At 42.1% G+C, this 13,301-nt stretch overlaps 1 protein-coding gene across 2 annotated transcripts in view; it reads left to right on the top strand.

Annotated features, from left to right (window-relative positions):
• The window catches only part of TTC7A (tetratricopeptide repeat domain 7A), a 351,234-nt gene that overhangs the window by 195,796 nt on the left and 142,137 nt on the right, over nt 1–13,301 (top strand). For both annotated transcript variants that reach the window (XM_033938375.1, XM_033938376.1), the window contains 2 exons: nt 1,830–1,887; nt 9,861–9,933. In XM_033938375.1, coding sequence (XP_033794266.1) covers nt 1,830–1,887; nt 9,861–9,933 — 131 coding nt within the window. The remainder of the gene's footprint in view (nt 1–1,829; nt 1,888–9,860; nt 9,934–13,301) is intronic.

The raw sequence follows: 13,301 nt of genomic DNA, 5'->3' as shown, positions 1-13,301 counted from the left end.
GAAAAAAAAATTATCTTGTACAGCTAGAAAGAGGTCATCTGTTATATGTTCAGCCTTCAGCCATAATGGAAATTGACTCTAGAATTCAACTTACTGCCAAGGCTTCTTTAATCATCGCATATAATAATGTTTTCTCAAGGTCGTACAGCACTGTTGAATAGGGAAATAAAACCTGTCTGAGTTTCGCAGCTGTTGTTTTTTTTTTTTTTTTTTTGCTACAGTAAAGCCTCTCTTTCCACACAATAATATGTTATATAAGAACAGCAGTAATTTCTTCTTTTCTGCAGATACACTACCTTTAATTTAAGCAGGCATCTGGGTTCACATAGTACTAAATTGGCAGCCAGTTTATTGGACTGCCTTGTTATTCAGATAAAAATTCTGCTCACAAATATCCAATCCAATACAGTAAAACCTTGGTTTGCGAGCATAATTTGTTCCAGAAGCATGCTTGTAATCCCAAACACTCGTCTATCAAAGCAAATTTCCCCATAGGAAATAATGGAAACTGAGACGATGTGTTTCACAGCCTAAAAACTTTAATACAAAATACTATACATACTTGTATTGCAAGACTTCGCTCATTTAGAATAGTCACTAAACTCCCACAGCGTTGGAGAGAGAAGAACCATCAGCTCAGTTGTGATGTGTGTATACTGTAAGTACTTGTATTGCAAGACATTGCTGTATAGCAAGTTAAATTTTAATAAAATGTTTTGCTTGTCTTTCAAAACACTTGCAGATCAAGTTACTTGCAATCCAAGGATTTACTGTACTTGGTTTTGTATACTGATTCATCCCTCCAATAGGGCTCGACTCGGTTAACAGAATAATCACAGAGCATGCAAAGGTATTAGATAAATCATCATCCTCTATAATCATTCATTTGAAATAGAAGAATCAGTCAGAAATTTCTAAAATAGATGGGTTTTCAACATTTTCCGAAAGATTGATAAGTGAGAAAGAAGTCTAACTTCTGGAGGGAGTGCATTCCAAATTTTTGCAGACAAAAGATCGGCAAAAGTTGCCTATAGTTTTAATTCCCTTAACAGTAGAAAAGGCAAGTTTATATTTCTGAGTTTTCCTAAAATTAGTTGGTTCTTGGGAATTAAGAGATAGGAACTAAGGGAGTACCAAGTCAGAATGTATTACAGCGAGCATAAGAACATAAGAATTGCCGCTGCTGGGTCAGACCAGTGTTCCATCGCCCCCAGCAGTCCGCTCACGCAGCGGCCCCCAGGTGAAAGATCAGTGCCTTAACCGAGACCATCTCTACCTGCATTTGTTCTGGTTCAGCAGGAACTTGTCCAACCTTGTCTTGAATCCCTTGTTTTGTGTTTTTGTCTAATAGATCATTCAGCCAGTTTGGGGTAGGCCCGAGCCTACAGTGGATGAGCATAACATTTGCTCTCTCTCTCTCCCCTACCCCCTTCTGGTTTATCTGAACATGTGTTTTCACATATAAGAGTTGCCGAAAGCAGCAGCAGCAGCAATTCACTTGTGTGGCCTCCGTCCAACAAGGAGCCTTCCCTTGGCCATGTCCTGCCTCCTCTGACACAACTTCCTGTTTCCACATGGGTGGAAAGCGGCAGAGAAAAGGCTCCGGGGTCACCCATAAGCAGCATGAGCAAATTGCTGTTAATGACTCCTATAAACAGACGCATGTTAAGGCAGACTACAGTAGCCCCCAGTAGCTGAGGGACCCAGTTTACTCCCCCCAACAAAGGTACTTTGCTGCTGGATGATCCTGAGCCCAAAGCCCATCTAGGCCCACCTGTGACTACAATGCTGTAATAGATACTATTGTAAAATACTTTTTTGTGTTGCAGCTACCCTAAAAAGTACACAAGATGAACTGAACAAAAAAGCTCTTCAGACTTTAGAGAGGTAAGACAGTTTCTGCTAAATGCTTAGGTTGACTGAAAAAACTGGTTTGCAGCTGCTGAGCAGTGGAAGCCTTGCAGGGTTCCACCTCCTAAATATTTTGGTTCTTTATATCAATCTGAGAAATAAAATATTCTACAGTTGGGATACTGAAGACAATACAAATTCACATTCTGCTTTCAGCTTTTCGCTTCTGGCGATCTGAAAGTTCCTTCTAGAAGAAATTGAGTTTGCACGATCACTTCATCCTCAAAAGAATTTTTCTAGAACCCCAGCTGCAGAATACTATAACAGAAAAAAAGTTTGGGCTAGATTTACAAAAGCTTACACTAGCGTGCATTAATATGTCTCACTGACCATAAGTTCCATTGTTTGCAATGTGGCCTATTTACTAATAAAGCTCATTAACAGTATTAATGTGCAATAATGTGGCTAAATCTAGCCTTAAAGGAGAATAGTTTGCAAAGCCATTTTTTTTTTTTTTCAAATTTAGCACAAACCTTTCTCAGTATTTAAAGATGAATATAAATCACTACCGATGCAAAGGAAGAAAGAGTACTACTCTAAACAGATCAGCACAGAAGATAATCTTAAAATCAACAAACTGTTCTCAATATCAGATAACCTTACCAACATGAACAAGATCACAAATGGCAACAATCCCTCTATTACAGTGTATCTCAAAATGTGCGCGGCACACTGAGGAGGAAGAGAGGCGGACTTCCCTACGCGGTACAGCGCCAGCGCTGCCCCATTCGCTGAAGGCCTGCATGTTTCCCCCTTCTCTCTAGCGTCCTCCGGCTTCCCCACTGGCCTCCTGGTCTCACCTTTAAAGCTAATTACAGCAGCCTGCAGAGGATCACCGGTAGGTTAAATGATTTTATTTTCAATATAGTGATTGAAATGTGTCAGTTTTAAGAATTTATATCTGCTGTGTATATGAAAAAGGAATGGAAAAAACTGCGTTACAATTAGTAAAGGGGATTAGATCTGGGGCAGAGCTTGGGTGGGCCTAGGAAGGTCTGGGGTTGGGGTACTCAGTTGATATTTGTTAGGCTTAGGGGGTACTTAGCTTGAAGTAGTTGAGGAACACTGCTATAGGCAATCAGCTGGCGCCAGTGCCTCTCCTTCTCTCCGGCCCTCTTCCCTGCTGGCACCCCCTACTGGCATCTCAGGACCCATCTGGAGGGCCTCTGCACGTGCGCGGATGTCGACGTGATGATATCACGCATATGTGTGATGTCATCACAGCGACGTCTGCGCACTTCTGGGTGCCTCAAGCCATGGCCACTACCGTTAGTGTGCCCCGGCTCGAGAAAGTTTGAGAGACACTGCTCTATTACAATAGCCTCAGAACTAGCTAACTATTTTAAAACAAAGATTCAATCCACACAAAACCAGCTACCCCTCACCAGTCCAGATAGGCCCACCACAACAAAACCACCTATGGTAGGGGTGTCAAACTCAATTACTTCAAGGGGCCAAAATCTAAAACATAGACTAAGTTGCAGGCCAGGCCCCGCCCAATCTCTGCCCAGACCCCTCCCCCATAGTAGTACTAATTGTAATACCATTTTTTCCATTCATTTTTCATATATACACACAGAATATAATCTTATTAACAACACATAATGGTTAACCACAAAATTAAACTACACAAAGCACACTGTATGCTTCTCAACATTCATTCCTACCAGAACACAGATAACCCCTATGCAAATAAGGGACCACAAACTAATACAGTGGTGCCTCACACAACGAACTTAATTCGTTCCAGGAGCAAGTTTGTTATGCGAAAAGTTCGTTGTGTGAAACGCGTTTTCCCATAAGAATACATGTAAAACAAAATAATTCGTTCTGCAGCCCTGTTTTCCCATAAGAATACATGTAAAACAAAATAATTCGTTCTGCAGCCCTACATTTCCCTCCCTCCACCTCACCTTATATGCAGAGTTTGCCAGCTTTCTTTTTCACCCAGCCGCACGCTTTCAAAAAGCTGTGCACGCGCAGCTGCTGGAGTTGATCAATGTTCTCCTCTCCTGCAACTTCCGGTTTCCGGTTGCGTCAGAGGAGAAGATTGAACAACAGAGCATGCGCGCATGTGCTGCTCTTTGAAAGTGTGTGGCTGGCCGAAAAAGAAAGCCGGAAAACTCGGCATCTAAGGTGAGGTGGAGGGAGATGATGGAACACTGCATTCAGACAGGAGGGTGCTGCTGTTCCCGGCTTCGGCGAGAGTAGTTCCGCCCCCCCCCCCCCCCGGGCCCCTTGGGCGACTTCGTTGTGTGAAACGAAGTTCGTTATAGGGAGCAAGACAAAAAGTTCGTTATGCGCAGCGTTCGCTGTGCGAGGCGTCCGTTATGCGAGGCACCACTGTATATACAAATGAAACCTTAAGATTCAAGACTCTGCATGCAGTACAACCCCAGAGAAATAGAAACAAATGCATTTTTCCTGAACAGTGTGAAATATAGACAGCAGATGCAAATTCTCAAAATTGACACAATTCAATCACTAAATTGAAAATAAAATCATTTCTCCTACCTTTGTTGCTGGTGATTTTGTTTTACAAACCACCTTTTCCCAGTCTCCTGCTGCACTTCTTCTGTCTGTGCTCTTAACTGTGTATCCAGGGCCACATCCATTTGCTGTTTTTCTCTCCTTCACTTTCTGCCATACATGCATCTTTAGCATTAACTTTTAACATTCAACTTTCTTCCATATTTCTGTTTTCTTCTCAAAATCTATCTGTGCCTGAGCCGGAAGCCTTCTCTCTGGCTTTGTGCACAGAAACAACAGCGGCATCCGGCATTTGTCCACATTAAATTTCTTCTTCCACCTGGATACCCAGTCTTCCAATTTCCTAAGGTCTGCCTGAAATTTTTCACAATCTGCATGTGTTTTAACAACTTAGAACAGTTTAATGCCATTTGCAAATTTAATCACCTTACTCGTCGTTCCAGTTTCCAGATCATTTATAAATAAATTAAATAGCACCGGTCTCGGTACAGATTCCTACGACACTCTACTGTTTACTGTCATCCATTGAGAAAAATGACCAGTTAACCCTACCCTCTGTTTTCTATCCGGTAACCAATTCCTAATCTACAACTGAACTTTGCCACCTATTCCATGACTTTAATTTTCTCAGGAGCCTCTCATGAGGAACTTTGTCAAAAGCTTTCTGAAAATCTAAATAGACTGCATCAACCGGCTCACCTTTATCCACATGTTTATTCACACCTACAAAGAAGTCAACCAAATTGAAGAGGCAAGATCTCCCTCAGCTGAACCCATGCTAACTCATTAAATCATGTTTGTCTACGTGTTACACAATTTTATTTTTTTATAATTCTTTGGCAGCATTTGTACTTTTGGAGATATGACATTCCTTTTTGATTGAATTTTAGTAAAATCTATCTGGGTGGCAGTACATTTTGAATATCATCATTTGTGACTTTTAAGACTCCTGAGGCAGGCCTGTTGGCCGAAACATGTACATGTTGAGTCATTGAGTCGTTGAATGTATCATTGTGTCATTGGAGAAATAAAGATCTTCATATTATCAGATGAATTGGAGGACACTTTTTAGTGCACATCATTCTGATTTGGACAATTCCATTCTGGCTTTTGTAAATTTATAATTCTTTCCACCTTTTTGCCCAGCACTGAAGTCAGGCTTACCGGTCTATAATTTCCTGGGTATCCCCTGGAACCTTTTTTAAAAATCAGTGTAACATTGGCCATCCTCCAATCTTCAGGTACTACAGACGATTTTAGTGACAGGTTACAGATCACTAACAGCAGGACAGCAATTTCATGTTTGAGTTCTTTTAGTATCCTGTGATGTCTACCATCTAACTTGCTAGTGCTTGTCTCTTCTTATTTTCTTCATTCAGATCCTTTTCCCATTCTTTAAAGGATGTTTTTTTTGGCTATAATAGCCTCTTTCACTTCACCTTTTAGCCATGCAGGCTCTCATTTCCTCTTCTTTCCACCTTTGCTGATACGTGGAATACATCTGGTCTGGGCTTCCACGATGGTATTTTTAAATAACATCCATGCTTGGTTTACAGTCCTAACCTTTGCAACTGATCCTTTTAGTTCTTTTTAATCATTTTCTTCATTTTATCATAGTCACCCCAGGAAAGAGACTTGGGAGTACTGGTCGAAAAGTCGATGAAGCAGTCTGCGCAATATGCCGCGGCGGTGAAAAGGGTGAACAGAATGCTAGGAATGATTAAGAAGGGGATCACGAACAGATCAGAGAGGGTTATCATGCCGCTGTACTAGGCCAAGGTATGCCCTCACCTGGAGTACTGCGTCCAGCACTGGTCGCCGTACATGAATAAGGACACAGTGCTACTCGAAAGGGTCCAGAGAAGAGCGACCAAAATGGTTAAGGGGCTGGAGGAGTTGCCGTACAGTGAGAGGTTAGAGAAACTGGGCCTCTTCTCCCTTAAAAAGAGGGGACATGATCGAAACGTTCAAGATAATGAAGGGAATAGACTTAGAAGATAAAGACAGATTGTTCACCCTCTCCAAGGTGGAGAGAACGAGAGGGCACTCTCTAAAGTTAAAGGGGGATAGATTCTGTACAAACGTAAGGAAGTTTTTCTTCACCCAGAGAGTGGTAGAAACCTGGAATGCTCTTCCGGAGGCTATTATAGGGGAAAACACCCTTCAGGGATTCAAGACAAAGTTAGACAAGTTCCCGCTGAACCAGAACGTACGCAGGTAAGGCTGGTCTCAGTTAGGGCACTGGTCTTTGACCTAGGGGCTGCCGCGTAAGCGGACTGCTGGGGACGATGGACAACTGGTATGACCCAGCAGCATCAGTTCTTATATTCTTATGAAAATTAAATGCCTCTACAGTAGATTTATTTTGCAACACAGATAGCTCCTGCACTATGCCTTGCATACCACAAAGGATCAAATTTAAAATAGCTTCCCCTCTTGTTAGTTCCTGGACCAATAGCTCCAAGAAGCAATCATTTATTGCATCTAGAAATTTTACCTTCCTAGCATACTCTCTGAGCTGAGGTATCCCGAGCTGGGGAAATTGAAATCACCCATTATTATACATTTGCCCAATTCTCCAGCTTTCCTAATCTCTGAAAACATTTCTTCATCTATCTGCTCATTTTGTCCCAGGGAACAGAAGTATAACCCTACCTTTATATTCCTTCCCTTCACACATAGAATTTTTATCCAGATAGCGTGTCAAAGCATCTCCTGATTGGTGTAGCCTGACTTTAGTATCAGGAAGAGGCAGTCGGAAAATACTAAGCATGATCCCACAGCCGATTTTCAGCACCCACCGGCGCCCCAGTTGCTCTCTCTTGCCTCTCCTGCTTTCACTCCGCTACTAAACCACATTCGCGGTTTTTTGAAATTCGCAGGTGCTCCTGGAACGGAACCTCCATGAATTTCGGGGGAGTATTGTATACTCTAACTCTCCTATTTTATTTTTTTTAGGCTTCTAGCATTTGTATATAGACAGTTCAAATTGTGGTTTTTCCTTGTAACTACAGGCTGCTGAGAAGACAGGGAAAATTTGAGTCTTTTACTCTGCCTTCCTCTTAAACCTTCCTGGCTTTCTTTCATCATTACTGAACCCTCTCTACTGGGACTCCCTAACTATCCTGTTTCAATAGTATCCTTCAAGGATACCTCACACCGAACCATCTGCTCCTGGGCGACTGTTGGCTCCTTCCCCCCCCCTCCGCATCTCAGTTTAAAAGCTGCTTTATCTTCTTTTTAAACATTAGCGCCAGCAACCTGGTTGCATCCCGGTTAAGGTATAGTCAGTCCTTTTGGAACTTCTTTCCCAGAAGGTTGCCCAGTTCCTAACAAATCTAAATCCCTCATTTCTGCACCATTGTCTCAACCTCACATTGAGAATTTGGAGCTCTGCCTGCCTCTTGGATCTTGTGCGTGGAACTGGTAGCATTTCTGAAAATGCTACCCTGGAGGATCTGGATTTCAGCTTTCTACCTAAGAGCCTAAATTTGGCTTCCAGAACCTCCTTCCCACATTTTCCTATGTCATTGGTACCTACTTGTACCAAGACAGCTGGCTTCTTCCCAGCACTATCTAAAATCCTATCTAAGTGACGTGTGCAGTCTGCCACCTTCGCACCAGGCAGGCAAGTGACTGTGTGATCGTCACGCCCACCAGCCACCCAGCTATCTACATGTCTAATGATCGAATCACCAACTACAACAGCTGTCCTAACCCTTCCCTCCTGGACAGAAGTCCCTGGAGACACATCGTTGGTGCGAGAGGATATTGCATCCCCTAGTGTGCAGATCCTAGCTACAGGATTATTTTCTACTTCATCAGAGAGAGACTCTCCTTCTATGAGACTTCCAGGGCAGCACAAGGGCTACCAAACTGGAGGTGGGATGTTTCTACGGCATCCCTGTAGGTCTCCTCTAAGTACTTCTCTGTAATTAGTGCTGGTGTCCAGATATGACCCGGCATTGAATATTTGGAAATAAAGCTGTTGGCACTCAGCAAAATGCTGACCACCACAGGCTGAATATCAGGATGCTCCAAGTTTTTAAATACTTTATTAAACTTTGTTGTGTGTGTGTGTATGTATATATTACATATATACATAATGAAAGCAGATTCTAAAAGCCATTTATCCAAGTAAATGGGCTATTTGAAAACCATCCACCCTTCATGCAGGTTAAAGTATATCTTGATAGTTATTTGCGTTTATTTGACTGTCAGAATCCATTGCTTTTGCACTGAATATGGCTGTTCTTTGCTACCCCTCTTGAAGCTGCCGTCTCGTCTTGCATAATGGTTGGGCCGGCCCTGCGAATTGTCAGATGAAATCAGTAGATTCCCCTGCAGACTAGTTTCTGGTTTTAGAGTTTTAGAGTAGCTAACAAAAAATAGTGACAGTTTTTCGAGTGGTTTTGCAAGCTGTTGAGCCTTAGGTTTGAAATCCCTAAATAATTCCTGTAAAGATTGCCAAGTCCAGTAGCAACTTATTCAACACTAACTCATATTCCTCAGAGTGACTGAATGTTTTATAAATAGGTGAAGCATCGAGGCTCCAGTGGCCCAGATGGGGACAGCAATATTGAAATACTGCGTGCTGATCCAGAGTTTGAAAGTCTCTTGTTTGCTATCTTGAATGCCATTTTCTCTACCTACCAGTTCACAAGGTGCACTAGGAGGCAGTGAAGATAAAATGCTCGCTTAGAGTTGTAATGAATAGCTGCTTTTGCGTATTGCTTTCATAGGTTTATTTACTTTAAAAATTATATACCGTATATTAACTATACGGTTCACAAAGATTACAATCATAACAGGTTGAGCACCACAAATGAACACAATTGTAGAACATCACTCGTAAAAAAGGAAAAGGAAAAAAGGGGGGAGGGGAAAAAACCCCTAATACAGGAAAGCGCTAACAAACAATTGAATTTTCAGCATTTTCTTAAAATTCATCCTCCCAGCATAGTATCGCAAAATTCCAGGCAAAGCATTCCAAAGTTTAGCACCTGCCACAGACAGCATCGCTGCACCAATCCTAACATGAGAGATTATCATCTTACCCTCTAAGCTCGGTTTCATACTATTTTCTGATCGCAGACACCTTCTAGGCCAGGGGTAGGTAATTCCGGTCCTCGAGAGCCGGAGCCAGGTCAGGTTTTCAGGATAGCCACAATAAATATGCATGAGATAGATTTGCATCTCAAGGAGGCAGTGCATGCAAATCCATCTCATACATATTCATTGTGGCTATCCTGAAAACCCGACCTGGCTCCGGCTCTCGAGGACCGGATTTGCCTACCCAGGCTGATAAATTTCAAAAAAAGTCCTTGCAAAAATTCTAACTGTACAGGATAGGTGTTAAAGCAAGTCTTCAGTGCAGAATTTGTATTTTTTGCGCAGTGTACTAGTTTTGAATTATGTCTATCAGTACGCCCGTTGTTCATTTTATTTTTTGTTAACAGAGCACTTCACATGTCTCCGGAAGACAACCAAATCATTCTATATGTCTCCTTGCAACTAGCTCTTGTGAGACAGGTGAGTCAAATGATGAAGCCAAAGTGGTGCATTCATTTTATAACTAAGTACTGAGGTTGTGTATTAGTCCTATTAGTAGTGCTGCCCGATTCAGGGAAAAAATTTTCGATTCGATTTGGCTTATTGAATTGATTAATTTGATTTGATTCACTTTTCTTGCTCAATCAGGCATTTTTTCGAATGGCCTGGCAGGTTTGTTTTTGTAGTCTCTTTGCCCTCTCCAACTCCACGCCGGTGTTATGGCATAAACAAAACAAAAAAGACTTTTCCTCTCTCTGTTAGGTCCTAGCTCAAGCTCGCTGTCCTACACCAGCTCTAGCAGGATATACATTTCAAATCTGACTTATTGTAATCACAAAACAGAAAATAAAATTATTTTTTTCTACCTTTTGTTGTCTGGTCATTTTATTATTCAAATCATAGTGGTCCCAGGCTCTGGTGTCTGTTTGTCTTCCTGCTTACCAGGGTCTCCTGCCCATTTGACGTTTTCTTCTTTCTTCATGCTCACCATTCATCTTCCATCTCTGAACCTTCCCTTCTACTGCTATATCTAACATTTCTGTTTCTTTCCCACTGTCTCTCTCCCTGCCTTGTGCCCTGTGTCAGACCTCTCTATTCCCCTCCATGCAGCATCTCTCCCTTCTTCCCCTCCATTGTCATGTGTAACATTCCTTTCTTTCTCCCCATGCACCATCTCTTCCTGCCCTCCATCTCTCTTTTCCATGCATGTCTCCCTCCCCTCCACCATATGCAGGATTTTTCCCTATCACCTTTTTCTACCTCTTTGTTGCATCTCTCCCTTCATCTCCTCCACCCAATGTCCAACAATTCTTCCTTTTTCCTCTTTCCTCCTATATGCAGCAGCTTTCCCTCCCTCTTATCCCCCTGTACAGCAGCTGTCCATCCTTATCTCCTGTTTCCCTGTGCAACAGCTTTCCATCCCACCCTCCCATCCCCCTGTGCAGCAGCCTTCCATCCCTCCTATCCCCCTGTGCAGCACTTCCCAATCGACACCCCCTATCCCCCACTGTGAGAGCTCAACATTTAAGCCTTTTAAAACAGCAGTGGCGGAGTCCGGAGGGCAGAGACAGGCAGTGAATAGGCTGCTCGTGGCCTGCCTGCCAGGGCTTCCCTCTGCCTCATCATCAGTGACGAGACAGAGGAAAGGCCCCAGCGGGGCAGACCTGGAGCAGCCTAATCACCACCTGTCTCTGCCCGCTGGACTCTGCCACCGCTGCTGCTGCTTTAGGAGACCCCGACATGTCAGGAGACACAGGACTCACTAAATCAGTGAGTCTGATTTTTTTTAGAAAGTGATTCGATTCAGACCGATTCACCGAAGTGAATCGGGCAGCACTACTGTTTAGCACTCTGTTTGATGCTGTGACTGGGTCCCACCAGCAAGGGGGGGGGGAGGAGGGAAAGAACTCTAGGAGAATACAATATTTTCCAGTACCTGCTGCCTCAGATTCTTTCAGTAGAAAAAAGAAGAGCAGACAGTGTGATGTTTTCTGCATTAGCTCATACCCTTACCCTCCTGTTTGTCACCAGTCTCCAGAGTTTGATTTCAGTACTTGCTTATTTCTTAGCATACCCCCAGCTCCTAGATTCCAGTAGTCAAACTCTACTCTTCCCTGTTAATTAGATAAGCTGTTTGTGCTTGGAGTAAACTAATTAGTTTGAGCAAACATAACTTGAATAACCCATTCACAATTAGCACAACAGAACTGCGGTTGTCAGGATACTATAGAATAGACCTGTAAAATAAGCTTGTGGTGGAGGTTTTTAAATACTGAGGCGCTTACACAACACCTAGGTACAACTACTTGATATGGTCTCATTGCTTCAGTTCCTATAAGTACCTCATAAAGGAGTTATCACTGCAGTTGTCAAGTGGTGGAAATTCACAGTGTTACTGTTGCTGGATATCCCCAGGGCCAAATGTTTATCTCTGAGGCTCTTTATCTTTAATCCCTGTACATAAACATTTAACTGCTTAGCAACTCAGCTACATAGATTAAAAGAGGTTTTGTTTGCAGGAGATACAAGGAAATTATATTGGTCTTTTTTTTTTTTTTAATTCTTTATTCATTTTACATCTTACAAGTGTATCATAAAATAACATTTAAACTTATACAATATTATTTGATTCTCCATCAATTTAACTTAAATAATAATATTTAAAACCTCCCTCCCAACCCTACTAATTCATTTGTAGTACATATATCATATAATATATATTCTGTCCTATTAATCTAATCATTTAATATCAAATCAGAAATCCCCCTCCCCATACTTTGCAATTATACCTATTAGGGAAAAATGATAATCCAATAATTACTCATTACAATATTCTATTAATGGCCTCCAAACCTCCTGAAAGTTATTAAAATTTCCTTTCTGCAACGCTAACATTCTTTCCATCTTGTACATATGACATAATGAATTCCACCAAAAACTATAATTTAATCTATTCCAATTTTTCCAATTAAATGTAATCTGCTGAATGGCAACTCCTGTCATAATAAGTAATAGCTTATTATTCTTTGCAGAAATTTGACTTTTCTTCTTCATTGACATTCCAAATAATATAGTATCATAGGATAGAGCCACAGGATTTTCCAACAAACAATTTATTTGGCCCCAAATCGATTTCCAAAAAGCCAAAATGAATATAGAAACATAGAAAGATGACGTCAGAAAAGGGCTATAGCCTATCAAGTCTGTTCACTCAACTGACCCACCCCTTTAAGTCTATACCTTAGTGACCCTATTCCTTGACTTGATCCTCGTAGGGATCTCACATAGGTATCCCATTTATTCTTAAAGTCTGGGATGCTGCTGGCCTCGATCACCTGCACTGGAAGCTTGTTCCAATGATCAATCACTCTTTCCGTGAAGAAGTACTTCCTGGCGTCTCCATGAAATTTACCTCCCCTGAGTTTGAGCGGAAGCCCTCTTGTGGCCGAGGGTCCTTTGAGAAAGAAAATATCATCTTCCACCTCGACACGTCCCGTGATGTACTTAAAAGTCTCAATCATGTCGCCCCTCTCCCTACGTTCTTCGAGAGTGTAGAGCTGCAATTTGTTCAGTCTTTCTTCATACGAGAAACCCTTGAGCCCCGAGACCATCCTGGTGGCCATCCGCTAAACCGATTCGATTCTGAGCACATCTTTACGGTAATGTGGCCTCCAGAATTGCACACAGTATTCCAGATGAGGTCTCACCATGGTTCTGTACAATGGCATTATGACTTCAGGCTTCCGGCTGATGAAACTTCTCTTGAATGGACAATAGAACAATATTGGTCTTAAATTACATCTGCTGTGCTGCAGTTACTGACCTTGTCAAAGTTGCTCCAGCAGAAA

Source organism: Geotrypetes seraphini, chromosome 3 (genome assembly GCF_902459505.1).
Source record: "Geotrypetes seraphini chromosome 3, aGeoSer1.1, whole genome shotgun sequence".
NCBI lineage: Eukaryota > Metazoa > Chordata > Amphibia > Gymnophiona > Dermophiidae > Geotrypetes > Geotrypetes seraphini.
Note: the sequence above shows the minus strand (reverse complement) of the source record. Positions and strands in the feature narration are given on the sequence as shown.